This window comes from Equus caballus, chromosome 18, assembly GCF_041296265.1.
Source record: "Equus caballus isolate H_3958 breed thoroughbred chromosome 18, TB-T2T, whole genome shotgun sequence".
Classification (NCBI taxonomy): Eukaryota; Metazoa; Chordata; class Mammalia; order Perissodactyla; family Equidae; genus Equus; species Equus caballus.
In genome coordinates, this window is record NC_091701.1 from 50586391 (window position 1) to 50603561 (window position 17171).

Consider the following 17171-nt stretch of genomic DNA (forward strand, 5'->3'; position numbering starts at 1 on the left):
TACATGGAATGTCTTTCCATCTCCTTATGTCGTCATCCAATTCTCTCAGAAAGGCCTTGTAATTTTCATTATATAGGTCCTTCACTTCCTTAGTTTTTACCCCAAGGTATTTTATTCTTTTTGTTGTGATTGTGAATGGTATTGTGTTCTTGAGTTCTTTTTCTGTTAGTTCGTTATTAGAATATAGAAATGCTACTGATTTATGCAAATTGATTTTATATCCTGCAACTTTGCTGTAGTTGTTGATTACTTCTAAGAGTTTTCCAATGGATTCTTTGGGGTTTTCTATATATAAGATCATGTCGTCTGCAAACAGTGAGAGTTTCACTTCTTCCCTCCCTATTTGGATTCCTTTTATTCCTTTTTCTTGCCTGATTGCTCTGGCCAGGACCTCCAGTACTATGTTAAATAAGAGTGGTGGTAGAGGGCATCCTTGTCTTGTTCCTGTTTTCAGGGGGATGGCGCTCAGTTTTTGCCCATTGAGTATGATGTTGGCTGTGGGTTTGTCATATGTGGCCTTTATTATGTTGAGGTAGTTCCCTTCTATGCCCATTTTGTTCAGAGTTTTTATCATAAATGGCTGTTGGATCTTGTCAGATGCTTTCTCTGCATCTATTGAGATGATCATGTGGCTTTTATTCCTCAGTTTGTTGATGTGGTGTATCACATTGATTGATTTGCAGATGTTGAACCATCCCTGTGTCCGTGGTATGAATCCCACTTGATCATGATGTATGATCCTTTTGATGAATTGCTGAATTCTGGTTGCCAAAATTTTGTTTAGAATTTTTGCATCTATGTTCGTCAGTGATATTGGCCTGTAGTTCTCTTTTTTCATGGTGTCCTTGTCAGGCTTTGGTATCAGCGTGATGTTGGCCTCATAGAATGTGTTAGGAAGTGTTCCATCCTCCCTAATTTTTTGGAATAGCCTCAAAAGGATAGGTATTAAATCCTCTCTGAACGTTTGGTAGAATTCCCCAGGAAAGCCATCTGGTCCTGGGGTTTTATTCTTTGGAATGTTTTTGATTGCTGTTTCAATCTCTTTCCTTGTGATTGGTCTGTTCAAATTGTCTACTGCTTCTTGAGTGAGCTTTGGGAGATTATAGGAGTCCAAGAATTTATCCATTTCCTCTAGGTTATCCATTTTGTTGGCATATAATTTTTCATAGTATTCTCTTATAATCCGTTGTATTTCTGCAGAGTCTGTGTTATTTCTCCTCTTTCATTTCTGATTCTGTTTGAGCTTTCTCCCTTTTTTTCTTTGTAAGTCTGGCTAGGAGTTTGTCAATTTTGTTCATCTTCTCAAAGAACCAGCTCTTTGTTTCATTGATCCTTTCTACCACCATTTTCATTTCAATAGCATTTATTTCTGCTCTGATTTGTATTATTTATGTCCTTCTGCTGACTTTGGGCTTTGTTTGTTCTTCTTTCTCTAATTCAGTTAGGTGTAGTTTAAGATTGCTTATTTGGGATTTTTCTTGTTTGTTAAGATGTGTTTGTATTGCGATGAATTTTCCTCTTAATACAGCTTTTGCTGTATCCCATATGAGTTGGTATGGCATGTTATCATTTTCATTTGTCTCCAGGTATTTTTTTATTTCTTCTTTAATTTCTTCAATGATCCATTGCTTGTTCAGTAGCATATTGTTTAGTCTCCACATCCTTGTGCCTTTCTCAGCTTTTTTCTTGTAATTAATTTCTAGCCTTATAGCATTATGATCAGAGAAGATGCTTGTTATTATTTCAGTTGTTTTAAATTTGTAGAGGCTTGCCTTGTTTCCCAACATATGGTCTATCCTTGAGAATGTTCCATGTGCACTTGAGAAGAATGTGTATTCTGCTGCTTTAGGATGAAGTGTTCTATATATGTCTATTAAGTCCAATTGTTTTAGTTTTTCGTTTAGCTCCACTATTTCCTTGTTGATTTTCTGTCTGGATGATCTGTCCATTGATGTGAGTGGGGTGTTGAGGTCCCCTACTATTATTGTGTTGTTTTTAACATCTTCCTTTAGGTCTGTTAATAGTTGCTTTATGAACCTTGGTGCTCCTGTGTTGGGTGCATAGATATTTATAAGCGTTATTTCTTCTTGATGAAGTGTCCCTTTAATCATTATATATTGTCCCTCTGTGCCTCTCTTTACCTGCCTTATTTTGAAATCCGCTTTGTCTGATATAAGTATTGCAACACCTGCTTTCTTTTGCTTGCTATTAACTTGAAGTATTGTCTTCCACCCCTTCACTCTGAGCCTGTGTTTGTCCTTGGGGCTGAGGTGTGTTTCCTGGAGGCAAGAAATTGTTGGATCTTGTTCTTTAATCCATTTTGCCACTCTGTGTCTTTTTATTGGAGAGTTCAATCTGTTTACATTGAGGGTGATTGTTGATGCATGTGGACTTAATGCTGTCAATCTGTCGCTCATTATCTGGTTTTCCTGCGTTACCTTTGTTTCTCGTCTTGTGTGTTTTAGCCTACCCATTGACTACTGCAATTTCTTATGCTGGGTTTCTTAGATTTTTCCTTGTTTATGTTTTGTGGCTCTGTTCTGTTTTTTAGTTTAGTGGCTACCCTGAAATTTGTATTTAGAATCTCGTGTATAATATAGTCTGGTCTCTGGTGGTCTGTTACTTACTTGACCTAGACTGATTTAGTTCCTTTGCTCTTCCCCTCCTAATTTATTATTTTCATTTCTTATTCCAACTCGTGTTATGAGTTTGTAGTTAGAGTGATAAGATCACCTTTGTTTTGTTGGTTTCCTTACCTTTATCCTAATGCTATAATTGAATATTTGCTATCCTGTTCTGCTTCTATCTATCTGTCTCCCTACTTTGTGGTTTGTGACCCCTTTCTCCCTTTTTTCATTTTTTCAGGCATGAGAGCCTTCTTGAGGATTTCTTGTAGTGGAGGACTTTTGGTTACAAATTCCCTTAACTTTTGTTTGTCTGGAAAAGATTTAATTTCTCCTTCATGTCTGAAGGATATTTTTGCTGGATAGAGTATTCTTGGCTGAAGATTTTTATCTTTTAAAGTTTTGAATATGTCACTCCATTCTCTCCTAGCTTGTAAGGTTTCTGTAGAGAAATCTGTTGAAAGTCTGATAGGAGTTACTTTGTAGGTTATTTTCTTCCGTCTTGCTGCCCTGAGTATTCTTTCTTTGTCTTTCATTTTTGACATTTTTACTACTATATGCCTTGCAGTAGGTCTTTTTACATTGACAAATCTAGGATATCTGAAAGCTTCCTCCACACACATTTCTCCCTCAATCCCTAGATTTGGGAAGTTCTCTTCTATAATTTCATTAAGCACACTTTCTGCTCCATTTTCCTTTTCCACGTTCTCAGGAATTCCGATGATTCTTAAATTCTTTCTCCTCATTGAATCTGATATTTCTCTGATATTTTCCTCATTCTTTTTAATCCTTAGTTCTCTTTCTTCCCTTGTCTGGAGCCATTCAGCCTGTCTATCTTCGATTATGCTAATTTGCTCCTCTATGGTGTCTACATGGGCATTCAGGGAATCTGTATTCTGTTTTATCTGGTCCATTGTATTTTTCATCTCTAGTATTTCTGTTTGATTCTTCTTTATAGTTTCAATCTCTTTTGTGAAGTAACTCCAGAACTCGTTGACTTGTTTCTCTATCTTTCCCTCTACCTCCTTGAGTTTTTTGATGATAGCTACTCCGAACTCATTTTCACTTAGTTTACCTATTTCCAAGTCCTCAGGACTTAATTCTGTAGTTTTATTGTTTTCCTTCTGATCTGGGGCTTTTATAAATTGCTGAATGGTAGAGGAGTGGTTTTTGCACATGGTGGTAGCATTCGGTTGCAGTTACAGCCTGTCGTCACTAGATGGGGGTCGAGAGCCACGTGTTCTGAGCCCTCTGCCTTCAGCCAAGATGGCAGCAGCCAGCGTGGTTTGGGGGGGTAGGAGCAGTTTCTCTCATGAGCTGATCTGGATTCTGATCAGCTCTCGTTCTCTGGTCTCCCGGGGACCTGGCTTGATGGGGTCCTTGCACAGGGAAGCTTTCCCCCATCAGTGGGTTTCCACTGCACCGGCGGTGGGAGTCCTGGACCATCTCCCAGTCACGCGGCCCCTCCCCCGCTCCTTCCCTCACCCGTGGCAGCGATCCCAGTCTCTAGAGGAGGGAGTGATGTTCTCTCTTACCCCGTTCCACTTCCTCCGAGGCCAGCTTCAGCCTCTCTGTTCTCTGTCTTCTTGCTCTCTAGGTCTCTGACAGTCTCAGCATTAGGGGCCATAGGTTGAAATTCAGTTTTTCTGTTTCTTTGGTTGTATTTTGGAGGGGAGAGAGTCCCGGGTTAGCTCATCCTGCCATTTTGCTCAGCCTCCTTCCTGAATTGTGTTTCAAAGAATATAAGTTTGAGAGAGTGGAGACCTCAGTTCTGGGACCAATTCTACTCCTTAATTTGCTGTACCACCAGCAAGCCACTTCCTATCTGGGGCTCCAGTAAAGTAGGGAGTTTGGCTGATCTCTCTAAGCTGGATATCACTGTCTCTGAAACAACATGGGCTGCAAACAGAAGGCATGTGGCACAGATGCAAAGCCATTTGGGCTGCAATAGAAAGGTCTCTAAACGTGTGTAACCTGAGCTGTTACCTATAAATCTTCTATTCTCTAAAACCTCCTTCTACACATAGTAAACATAAGTGTGTTTAATAATGTGACATTGTGACAATTACTACATTAATTCTATCACTATTACTATTCTGTAGTTGGGATGTAGCATATTTAATTGCCTGAAAATGCAAATTTGCTACAGAATAACATTTTGTGTGGGAAGGAAATGGTATAAATCACTTGGAGTGGGGAAGCCCAGAATATGTTGTTAATGATGTCCCCTCTCCCTTTTTTTCAGGGGAGAGAAAAATTTTCACATATTTTACTATATTTATGCTGGACTTTATCACCAAAAGAAACTTTCTGAGTTCAGACTTCCTGAGGAAAAGCCTCCTAGGTAAGTGCCAGGGGATTTAGTTGCTAATTTTTTTTTGTTTAAAGATTTTATTTTTCCTTTTTCTCCCCAAAGCCCCCCAGTACATAGTTGTATATTCTTTTGTTGTGGGTCCTTCTAGTTGTGGCATGTGGGACGCTGCCTCAGCGTGGTTTGATGAGCAGTGCCATGTCCGCACCCAGGATCCAAACCAATGAAACACTGGCCCGCCTGCAGCGGAGCGCGCGAACTTAACCATTGGGCTGCGGGGCCAGCCCCAGTTGTTAATTTTTAATGAATGTAAAACTAGCAATTGACAAAACCTGGAAATAAATGGAGCTACTTTCCTAACTGGACACTCACAGTCTCTTTAGCTGAAATACTCCAGATGATATGTCAGGAATTACATCTCACTATTTGCATTTCCTGGAACATTCAAAAACTCAGTTGCAGCCATTTTACTCAGCCACATGCACCATTATTTCACTGCAGTGTTCGACTGTAAGGGAAATGCCCTTGCAAAGAAGGAGTCCAATGATGCCCTGGTATTTGGGGTGTCATTCACTATGTCAATGCTCATTCTGTTTGTTCATATGCTATTTAGGTACATAGCTGATGAGACTGGAAGGGTGATGCATGACATAACTTCCAAGGAGTCTTACAGAAGACAGTTTGAAGCAATTCAGCATTGCTTCAGGATTATAGGGTTCACTCACAAGGTAAGTGATTGTCAGGAGAGAAAGAACCTCAAGTGTTAATGTTTTGAATCAATGTGAGTGAAGATATGAATGTTCTAACTTGGGGCAGGATACTTGCTTTTTAAATGCCCTGCTGGTCAGGTTATAAGGTCTTGTTAAAAAAAGTGTGACCTGAGGACCAGAAACATTGTCATCACCTGAGAGCTTGCTAGAAATGCAGATTTTCAGGTCCAACCAAGAGTAGGTGAATTGGAATCTGCATTTTAACATGATGTGCAGATGAACATTAGAGTAGAAGTACTGTTGTAAGTGCAAGGTGTCTATGAATTGTTATCACTGTCATCACTTCACTACAGCTGTGATCACTAATACCAAAACAATACTGCCCTTTGCTGAGTTGGGGTTGTTACAACCATTATAGTGAATTGTGTAATAGGAGTACAGGAATATGTAGCTTACACCCAAGCCACAGAAATATATTTATGCAAGTAGTTCCTTGTACACCAAGACAAATTAATTTAAACCTTTGCAACGTTTTTACAATCACTTCCTTCTCCATGGTACACAGTTGCACACTATTAACTATAGCTCTAAGTACTGTACTGCTGTTATCTTATTAGATACAGGCTGTCTCTATTAAATATATGCCAGGGGTGACAGAAAATATTTATAACCCTAGGCTCAAATATTATTCTGAGATACATTCATGTTATAGTATCTGGGCTTCATGCCATCAATTTTGCAAAATATACAGATTCTTTTGCTTTTCCAACAAAGGAGGTGAATGATTAGGAAGTAGGTGAGAGTGTTAAATCTTAAGGGATTAGATTACAAGACACTTGAGTTACTCTGGGACAGCTACTCTGGATAAAGGATTGCTTCTGTAATCCAATAAGTTTGGCCAACCCTTCCCTCCCCAGCATGGTTGATTTTAGTCATAATAATACCTTTCTTCTTTCTAGCCAGCTGTTAATTTTCTCTGTCGGCCTCCCACAGACTTTAAACTGACAGATAGTGGAAAATCCCAAAGGTCAGATAAAAATAGAAATATATTTCCTTGGATTTTTTAGAGGAGAACAATTAAACAGGTTCCAGCATTGTTAAAGGACTTTTATGGTTATTAATTTATGGAGCTGGTTGTTATCAAAGGTGCATCACCAGAACAGTCAAAGTGTGGTGGAGATAGCAGTAGCGATTTAAAGTCACCTGGGTCATGCCAAAGTGTTTAGGGACATTCTACCTTAAAAGGGTACAAGAACAATAAAGAAGTCAGCCATAGGGTTAATAAGATTATGTTTTCAAAGAATACAAAGATGGTTATAGAATACTGTGAAGAAATTAGTCCTGGCTCTAAAAGAAAGTAGATAATGGCTCTGTTCTAATAATAGAAATGTACTGCAAATAATAATAAAACAGATGCTACTTTAATATAACAAAATTAAAAACAAAAGAAATTAAATATGCTAAGTATGTATCCTTGAAGTATGCCATCTCTAACCCTTGTGGAAAAAAAAGTACAGAAGTAATGAATGAATGACTGCGTGAACAAATGTGAAAAGAAAGGAAATGTAAAAGAGAGTCAACATTATTAATTTGTGCCTGATCTGGACTGTTAAATGAATAACCAGAATGCAATTGTATGTATATGTGTGTATGTTCACTATGTCCCATGTTAATTCATACTGGAAATAAACTGACCTTGTCAGTTAGCAACCTTGGAAATGGAATGAAGGAAGAGGCTGGATCTTATCTCTCTGACTTTAAATTCTTTGGTTATATCTTTGTCTATATCTCTATAGACACTCTGTTTTGATGAATTAACTCAGTTCACTTTATGTTTATAAACTCAAAGTAGTTTGACTAAATTCAGAAAGATTCAGTTGAATGAGGTCAGGCAGCAGATGCCAAATAGCTGATGTAAAAACTTTTTCTTAAGTTTTTCTGAGGGACGTTTCTAGATAGAGCTTTAATGAACTGGTCAATTTAATTAAAATTATAGTTCTTGTCCTTTCTTATAATGTCACTAGTCCCCTGCAGGAATCCCTTCAGTTTTTCCCAAAACTTTATAGCTAAATTAGGAGTAGCACACCTTAGCGTGGACTCAGAAGCATGAATTTTAATTCTGCGACATCAGCCAAAAGTATCTGAAAGAACATTTGAACCCGAGTTTAATGTGTAAAGAAACTTCCCTGGTGGAAGGAGTCTTCTACTCGCAATAAGCAGATCCCTTGATAAAGCAGTTAGGGAGAAGGCTTTGAGATTAGGGCAAATTTTTTTCCCTTTTCTCAAAATAAATTTTGAATTTGGGAGAGTACTGCTGAAAAGACTGAAGGCTTATATGTTAAGATATAAATTGGGGTTCTTGAGTATTTCCAATGTCTTAATGACAAACAATAGGATTTACTATTGACTTTTTTTAAGACTACTTTGTTGATATATGATTAATATACAAATTTTTTTTTTTCTTTGCTGAGGAAGAATCACCCTGAGCTAACATCTGTTGCCAATCTTCCTCTTTTTGCTTGAGGAAGATTTGTCTGAGCTAACATCTGTGCCAGTCCTCTATTTTTTTTGTGGGTCACTGCCACAGCATGGTCACCAACAAGTGGTGTAGGTCCGTGCCAGGAACTGAACCTCAGGCACCAAAGTGGAGTGCGCTGAACTTAACCGCTAGGCCATGGGGCGAGCACCTAAAAAAAATTGTTTTTGAGCCAACCATTGACTTTTAAGATACAAATGTTATGAGCGTCTGAAAAGAGAACTGAGTAAAGGCATTGAAATAGAGCCTGTGAGGGAGAAGGCCCTTCAGCTGGGCCTAATGCAGTACTTAGGGTAGAACTGGTGAAAAACTATAGACTTATAAAAAATCAAGATGAAGAGAGACTGGGAGGGCAAGTAAATTCCTAGGGAGGTAGCAGAGAACTACCGTGAGAGGCCTGTGAACCAGGCTAGGGTGATTTCCTTAAATCAGTTCCAGGCTAACAGAGAAAGCCAACGTCCTTCTCAGTTTTCCTCTTAGCTTCAAGTTTATTGGGAGAATACCTACATCAGTAAAAGGGCTATTTTCTGAGGAAAAGAGAGAAGAATCAAAGTTCATATATCTTGCATGGGGCTTTGATGGAGAAAGGCTCTTTCTCCCCAACTTTTGCTGATTAGTGGTAAAAGTGAATTGATATTCATCAAGAATGAATTAGGAAACCCAGCTGGAGGAGTTATTAGTCTTCTTAATAGTATTTTCTGTCCTGAATGAGGTTATTCCATTTTATCATATAGGAAATTGAAAACTGGTGAGAAATAAAAAAAATAGAGCATCAGAGCAAGACTCGGTAGCAAAGGCGGGGATGCCAGGAAAGGCTCCGTAGTAGCTGGAGATGAAGGAAGAGAAAATAAGCAAAGTGAAGAAGGTGAAAAATCCTTCCAAGGTTGGCTGTAGGGAGAAAAGAAGAGACAGTTAAGTATTGGGGAGGGAGGAGTAATCCCGTAGATGGACATACTACTGTGACTGTATTTGGGTGATGTTTTGACCCAAACACAAGAGTGGATGTAAGTTCATAGGCCAGAAAGGAAGATCTAATTAACCCAAGGGTGAGACTGAAGGAGTCAAGTCGAATAGCCTGGAAATGTAGCACAGGGAACCTATGGCTGATACCTCCATAATGAGGTGAGCACTGGATACCCCTTCTTGAGTTTTTCTCAATGAACCAAGGAAGGAGACCCACCTACCATTAACTTCAGTCATTCACACAGTATTTGAACCCCAAAGTTTTCACTGAAGGTCCTAGGTAGTTTTCCTCTTTAAAAGAGGATGTGTCTGAGCATTGTGCTGAAGACGGTGTTGCCAGAGAAGCAACAGGGCGAGAACCACCATTTCATTTGGGGATGATCACCCCAGTGGTGAAATGCCTGGAAGTCTCATTTTGTGAGGTTTCATGGCTTGTACTGTCATACGTGGTGTGTGTGTTTTAATTAGAGGAAATACATTTTTTCCCTAAGAGTATTGAGAGTTCTAGATTAGCCCTTGAGATAACTGGAGATAGAAATAACAGATATAGAACTCACTGCTGTTGAGTCTCTGTGTTACCCTCGGGCTCTGCCTCCTTGGGAAGTTGCTGGATGCATTCCACAACCTCACACTGTATATTGATCAACGTAATGAGGTGCTGTCATGTTAAATTCAGCCTAATCCCAGAAAACCCATTTGGGAGGTGTTCTCCTTAGCTACTCTTAAGTTGTGTGGTTAAGACAATGATTCTTGACGTCAGAAACATGACATCTTGCCTTTGATTTAGAAGTTTGAAGAGCAATATTTATCTATAGTAGAAACCCAGTTTAAAATCCTCATTTGTCTTTGTAGCATTATCAGGTATCCAGCAGATGTCAGTGTTACAGTCTGTGTTCAGTTTTTTGGCTTTACTGAGTAATGTTTACAGAAAGCCTTGATTTGGGAACAATGCTTTATCAATGGTCTAATGACAGTTCTATTAGTTTGCTGCTATGTATAGTACTAAATCAAGTGCCCTGCCTGAGTATTTTTTGTGGAAGTACTTTTCTCTATCTATAAGTGTAAGATGCAGAAATTTCCTGGCTGTATATTTCGTTTGTCTTACCTATAGGAAAGGCAAATGCTTAAATAAATAATTGTACATTATTTTTTAACCATCGGTGCTGCTTTTTTCACCATTAATGTTATGTGTTCAACTTTCGGTGTAAAAATAAGACATCATCTGAACTGTTTTTGCTTACAATACTTCTGACACCAATTGTGTGGAGGTTTTTCCCACACCCATCAATTCTCCTGTAATTCAATTCATTTCTGACATTGTTTACCTGGAATTAGCATCAGATCACACAACTTAGGGATTCAGTCCCACAAGATTGTCCCCACTTCAGACACCGATCACAAGTCCCAGAATTCTTCTACTTTTGACCAGCCAGCTATAAATTGGGGGTTCCCAGGACCCCCTCCTAGGGTTTAGTAATTTGCTAAAAGAACTCACAGAAGTCAGGAAAATAGTTTACTTACTAATACTGGTTTATCATAAAGGATACAACTCAGGAACAGCCAAATGGAAGAGATGCATAGGGCAAGGTATTGGGAGGGGGTGCCACCTCCTCTCACCACCTCCATGTGTCCACCAACCCAGAAGTGCTCTGAACCTCATCAGTTAGGGGTTTTAATGGAGGTTCCATTACATAGTCATGACCGATTAAATCATTGCCCTTTGGTGATTAACTCAATCTCCAGCCCCTCTCCCCTTCCAGAGGAGAGGAGGGGCGGGTGGCTAAAAGGTTCCAACCCTTTAATCACATGATTGGTTCCTCTGGCAACTAGCCCCCATCCTCCAAAAGTCACCTCATTAGCACAAACTCAGGTATGGTTGAAACAGCTTATTATGAATAACAAAGGACACGCCTCTCACCACTATCACTCAGGAAAATTCCAAAAGTTTTAGAAGTTCTTGTGTCAGAAATCAGTATGAGGACCAAATATATATATTTCTTATTATATCACAGTATCACAGATAATTTCTCCTAAGTCTTTCAAAATATTTCCTGACCTCATTTATAAGTACATACTCCATTATTTTACTTCAAAACGTTCTAGTGAACCATCAATGAATGCCCTGCCAACTATTTCATAAAAGCTATATTCAAAAGAGTTTAAGGAAACATCTGCTCTCTTGTTTTGAAGAAAGAACCTTACCTGAATTTGGATGCTGGTTTTAGTTTAGGGTAAAAGACTAAAAGTGGCTTAAAGGACATAGATCAGTTCTCTCTTGTATGAACATTCTAAGGTAAGAAGTTCAGGCTGCAGAACAACTCCATTCCATGCAATCATTGGTCTCCGGCATTCTAATCAATGGCATGGTTGAGGCTGGGTAGCTGGGAAAGAAAGCAAGGAGGAGGCAGGCTGGCTTCCATAAGGCCAGGCGCAGAAGTGGCCAACATCATTCCACTTGCTCCTTTGTTAAGAATTTAGTTGCATGGCCACCCCTAACTGTGAGGGGGGTTAAGAAATTTGTGTGCTCAGGAAAAGAGGAAGGGTGAACTTTGGTGGACAAACAGCAGTTTCCATCACAGTGCTAGTGGTTTGTTAGTTTGATTGACAATCACCTTCTTGATGTCCTTTTCAGGAGGTACACTCAGTGTACAGAATTTTGGCTGGAATTTTGAATATTGGGAACATTGAGTTTGCAGCTATTTCCTCTCAACATCAAACTGATAAAAGTGAGGTCCCCAATGCTGAAGCTTTGGAAAATGGTAATTATTTGATGCCTGTGCAATGTGTTGCCAAAGTACATGTTTCTTTCACTTTGGTAGTTTTTCTTGACTCTTAAAATGTTGTGTGGCTATTGCTGGTTCTTCTGCTGGTGCTGGGTGTTTTTACTAACCAGTACTTCCCAAAAGATGTCTTGTAGAACATCAGTGTTCTTTCCATAAGCTGCAGATAGGTGTTCTGCAGAAAAGAATTCCATGGCAGGTAACTTTGGGCAGTGGTTCTCAACACTGGCTGCTTTTGAAAATCATCTGCAAATTTTGGAAAAAAATACAAGAGGTTGGACCCCACTCTGAAGCCACTCAATCAGCATCTGCTGGGGAGAAAGCAGGTGTCTATTTATTTTTAAAGTTCTACAGGTAATAATGAGTGCACAAGGAATAAGAATCCTGAGTTAGAAAAAGAAACTGATTTAAATAAAGTAAACACCTTTTGTGTTAAACTGCAGCACTTTTTATGGCCTCTAATATACTAATGTGCTTTGTGACTCTCTAAGAGGAGACTGTAGTCTCCAGCAATTGGTCCAACTCATTTGACTAAAGACCACTTCCTCCCACTTTTTTTCTTTAACACCTGCCAAGAGCTTTCAGAGCAGTTTGGGAGAAACTGTGTCATTCTGATTGCTTCTTGGGGTTAGGGACCTGGCTTGTTTATCTTTGACTCTGAAGTGCTGAGGATAGAGCCTGGCACATAGAAGATGTTGAGTAAATGCTGGCTGGCTGGCTGAATGAGTAGGTGGATAGATGACTACATTCTCGGGTGTCATCCTCACTCTTTGTTCCAGCTGCCTGTGTTCTCTGCATCAGCCCTCAAGAGCTCCAGGAGGCCCTCACCTCGTACTGTGTGGTAACCCGGGGCGAGACTATCATCCGCACCAACACCGTCGACAGGGCTGCAGACGTCCGAGATGCCATGTCCAAAGCCCTGTATGGGAGGCTCTTCAGCTGGATTGTAAATCGCATCAATACACTCCTGCAGCCAGACAAAAACATATGGCAAGTTCCCCTAGGGAGCAGAGGCCTCAGGACAGCTGTCACTGACCCTGGTGTCTCTTACAGTTTGCAAGAGGAAGTGTTTGGACCTTTCTTGGGTTTTCTTTAGCAAAGCTCTCAGGCCTTCTCCTTTAAAAGTCACAGGAGGATCCAGGAGAGCTGAAGTGTTTATACCTGAGAAGCACATGCTTGACAGAGCCATTATAGTGTAGTGTTTAAGAGAACAGGCTTGCCTGGGAGCTGGACCAACTGGGTTCACAGACAAGCTCTACAGTTTAATCAGCTGTTTGTTCTAAGTCGCGGTTTTCTCGTCTGTAAAATGAGGGTAGTAATATCCTCCTCATAGTGTTGCTCTTAGAATCAACTGAGACATTTCATGAAAAGTTTCAAAGCACAGTATCTTACATTATTACCACTACTACTTTTTCTTTCCTAAGCGTTAGTGGTTTCTGTATTGTGGAAGAATTGACAACATCAAATTCTAAATAGTGTTCTTCCAGTTAAGCCTTGTGGATGGGAAAGTAGAAGAATAAATGAGCAGCAGCTCTAGCCCCTTCAAACAGAGTGCTTCTTCTTTAATCTCTCTGTTTATGGAGCTTCTGAGTAAGATTTTAAAGGATTCTACTGCTTTAAAAAAGAAACTGGAAATGCTGTTGAAGACTGAAGGAACAAATGGTTTAAGACATAAACTGTTTCTTCCTTTAGAGGCGGCAGGAGGCTGCTTTCCATGAGCGAGTACATGTATTGATGAGCCCTCAGGCACATGTATTCTCATTGTTCTGAGCTGGATGTTTCCTCCCCTAAAGGGTTTTGTTCTTCTCTCTCATGCAGTAGTGCAGAGGATGGTTTGAATGTGGGGATCTTGGATATTTTTGGGTTCGAGAACTTTCAGAGAAATTCATTTGAGCAGCTCTGCATAAACATCGCCAATGAGCAAATCCAGTACTATTTCAATCAGCATGTTTTTGCTCTTGAACAGGTAATAATGAACTCTGAAGTCACTAAAGCTGATGGGGGAAGGTGTCTCTGTGCTGCCCCAATTTAAAGCAAAAACCCTGTTAGTCAGACAAACAAGTAAAAGGCTCTAAGGAAAAAAACCACTGGTGAGGCAGTCTTGTCAAAATAAATAAAGTCTAAATTTAGTCTGAAAAAAAGAGGTCTTGATTTCTGCAGAAAGGTACATTTCCTCACTTGAGTGGAGCTGGTGACAAGCCAATTATTTTAATATTGCTTCCAAACTGTTTCATGTGTATTTCCCCAAATGCTGTATTCTCTTCTACTTTATTTAACTAAAAATATCTATGATTGTGTCTAAAATGACACAAGATGATCTTGAATTCAGGATATGGGTTCTTACTGTTTTGGGCAGTGGTTCTCAACACTGGCTACTTAACTCCCAAACTGGCCATCCCCAACCCCTGTCTTCTGCATACCAGATCCCGCAGGAACTAGAGTGTCTCCAGGGAGGAGTAAGATTTGTTCGCAGTTTTCTGAAATGGAAATCTTTCCCCTATGAGTTTAAAGGTCAATAAAACAAGGTGTGAAGCTAGTGGACCCAAAGGCTAGTGGCCCTTCTCCTCCACCCCACCCCCTACCCCAACTCCAAGACTCTTCTGTATGAAGTAGTTGCAATACTGAAACATTCTGACCAAGCCTCTTGTTTTAATGCAGGAGTGAGGACGCACACACAAACTATACTGTGATTAGGTAAACACAAGACATGGAGTAAAAATACCAGTATTGATTTTTGTCACTGAAGGTGGATAAATCTGTATCACATTCCTCTCTCTGCTCATCCTGCGCAAAACTCGACTTTGTTTCAGTCTGGGTTCCTTCCATTTATTTCCCTGGGAAATCTGGAATTTTTCTAGTTTTTTAGTCTGAGATGATTCCCTTGCAGAACCCTTTGCAAAAGATAGAAGTTTACTTTAGTCCTGGTTTAAACCATACTTGTCACCAAAATAAATTTGTTTCAACTTCTCTTCCTTTCTACATCAGTTTCTAAATTATGAGTTACCAAGTTCGTGTTTGGGAGACAGAGAGCCATCCCTTCTTTTGCAAGCTTCTGCTGCCTGCCACAGGCCACCCGTAGGTCAGACTTAAAACCAAAGCTTCAACAGTGTTATATGCAGAAGAGTCCTTTCCTACTAACGTTAAACAGACCCTGTTTTCCACATCCATTCAGTGTGGCCTGACACAGAAAGTGCGTGCTGAAGCAGCCTGGTGGTACCTAGGTCAGTTTTGGGCTGGAGAGATTCACAATCCATTTCCTTCCAGATGGAATATAAGAATGAGGGCATTGACGCTACACCCGTGGAGTATGAGGACAATCGCCCACTCTTGGATATGTTCCTCCAGAAACCCCTGGGACTGCTTGCACTTTTAGATGAGGAAAGTCGGTTTCCCCGAGCAACTGATCAGACGCTAGTTGGTGGGTACCTTTTGGAAAAGGCATAGACGCTCAGAAGAGAACTTGCCTCATGTCATCAAATGAGTTTGGTTTAATGAATCTATCCTGTGTGTTTTGGCCACCCAGTGGGTTATAAAAGTATAGATCCTGCTTTTAGTGAATTGAAATGTTCAGCAAATGTCCTGATAGAATTTGTGTCTTAAAGCAAACCTATCACCATCTCTCAAACCCTCTTTACTTTCAATTTCTGCAAACAGAAATACCATTACCCTATATCAATATCATTTTTACGCCTTATTCTCCTTTACTTCCCGTAACCAATACTTGCTTCCTCTCTTTTTCGTACTCTTCTCTCATATCTCTTCCTGGATCCCCGTCAACCTCTAGTCCAAGTTTGTATAAAAGCCCCTTCTGGTCTTCTGGCTTCCAGGCTCGTACTCCTCCCCTCTGCCATAGACAGCCCAGCTAATTTAGTCTTTCTAAAGCTACCTTTTCATTCTTCTGGTATCCATGGGATGACAATTAAACACCTCCTCCTGGCATTAAAGGCCCTTTATGTTTTACCCCTGTTTTTCTTGACCTCCTTCTTCTCAAATCCTCAGTGTTGCACATGATCCTGTCCTTTACTTAGATTGTGAAATGCTTGGGGCAACAAAGCCCCAATCCTTGCATCCCTTAGGTGCTTAGCACAGTTCCTCACACAGACTAGGCTCTCAATCACAACAATAGCAAAATTGTTTGTTGAGGGAGGAACAGAAAGTTTTGAGCCTTTTTCCCAGATGGGAAATTGATTTGTGGGATAGATTCACTTCTAGAAGTTGAGATTGTCACCCTCAGTGGTTCCTTTTATCTATAAAATTGTCACAGGTTGCCAAGATGAGTTTAAACTAGAGTTTTTTGCCTTCTGTATCTTCGTAGTTATAAAGCTAATTGGCTGAACTTCTGGTGTCATCAATGTCCATGCTAGGGGTTCTTAGAGAGAACAGAGAATGAAATCTTAGGGTACAGCCTGACACTAAAAACAATATGAAACAATTAAACAAGGACTTGATTGTAAATGCCCATCTTACAGGGGATCTTTCTCCACCATTGTACATACGATGGTAATATCAGGCTCCCCTGAAATCCCTTATTTTGGGTCACTCATGGCTAGAGGAGCACATTTTTGTTTGAAGGGGCAAACAATTCACATTGTAACTTTTAAACATGAAAATCCACACAGATAAATTTGAAGATAATCTACGATGCAAATACTTTTGGAGGCCCAAAGGAGTGGAGCTGTGCTTTGGCATTCATCACTATGCTGGAAAGGTGAGGCAAGCGTAAGTTATTAAACCTGAATTTGACAGGAGGTAAGTGTCCATATTACCCTGTCTGTGCTGCTGACGAAATTGCATGCAGATTTCTTTCTCCTTTTAATTCTTCTTGAACACCTAATCATAATTCCCAAACTTTCTCAGTGGTGCTGTTCACAGAAAGTTGCCCCTGGCAAAGAAGCAATTTCTCACTGGGGTGGCCCGCAGAGCTGCCATCTGCTTCTCACCTGAGATTTGGCCTAGATGTGACAGCTCTCCAGAGAGAAAACGTATTATAGCGTTTGCAGTGTTTAGCAGTGAATGTTCACATTTGAAAGTCATTTGGAAATGTGTAGGTAATGGAGAAGGGTTAATATCACAGTGGGGCTTAATTTTTAGCACTTTAAGTATATGTCTACAGGGCACCAAAAATGTCTAGATGAAAAGGGAAAAAAATTTCACTTCATTATGCAGATGTTAAGCTTTTACAACATTAACTGAAATTTCCACTTTTCATATATTATGCCTCAGTCTCAATTTCAAGTTCCTGAAGCA

The 17171-nt window shown here is 40.0% G+C and overlaps 1 protein-coding gene across 18 annotated transcripts in view; it reads left to right on the top strand.

The window, feature by feature from the left end:
• Positions 1-17171, top strand: part of MYO3B (myosin IIIB) — a 409714-nt gene that overhangs the window by 194337 nt on the left and 198206 nt on the right. For all 18 annotated transcript variants that reach the window (XR_011428262.1, XR_011428261.1, XR_011428259.1 and 15 more), the window contains 7 exons: positions 4870-4968; positions 5549-5663; positions 11777-11903; positions 12704-12914; positions 13743-13890; positions 15189-15342; positions 16544-16632. Coding sequence is in view for 14 of the 18 variants with exons in the window: in XM_070241194.1 (XP_070097295.1) it covers positions 4870-4968; positions 5549-5663; positions 11777-11903; positions 12704-12914; positions 13743-13890; positions 15189-15342; positions 16544-16632 (943 nt within the window). In the remaining 4 variants the exon portion in view is untranslated. The remainder of the gene's footprint in view (positions 1-4869; positions 4969-5548; positions 5664-11776; positions 11904-12703; positions 12915-13742; positions 13891-15188; positions 15343-16543; positions 16633-17171) is intronic.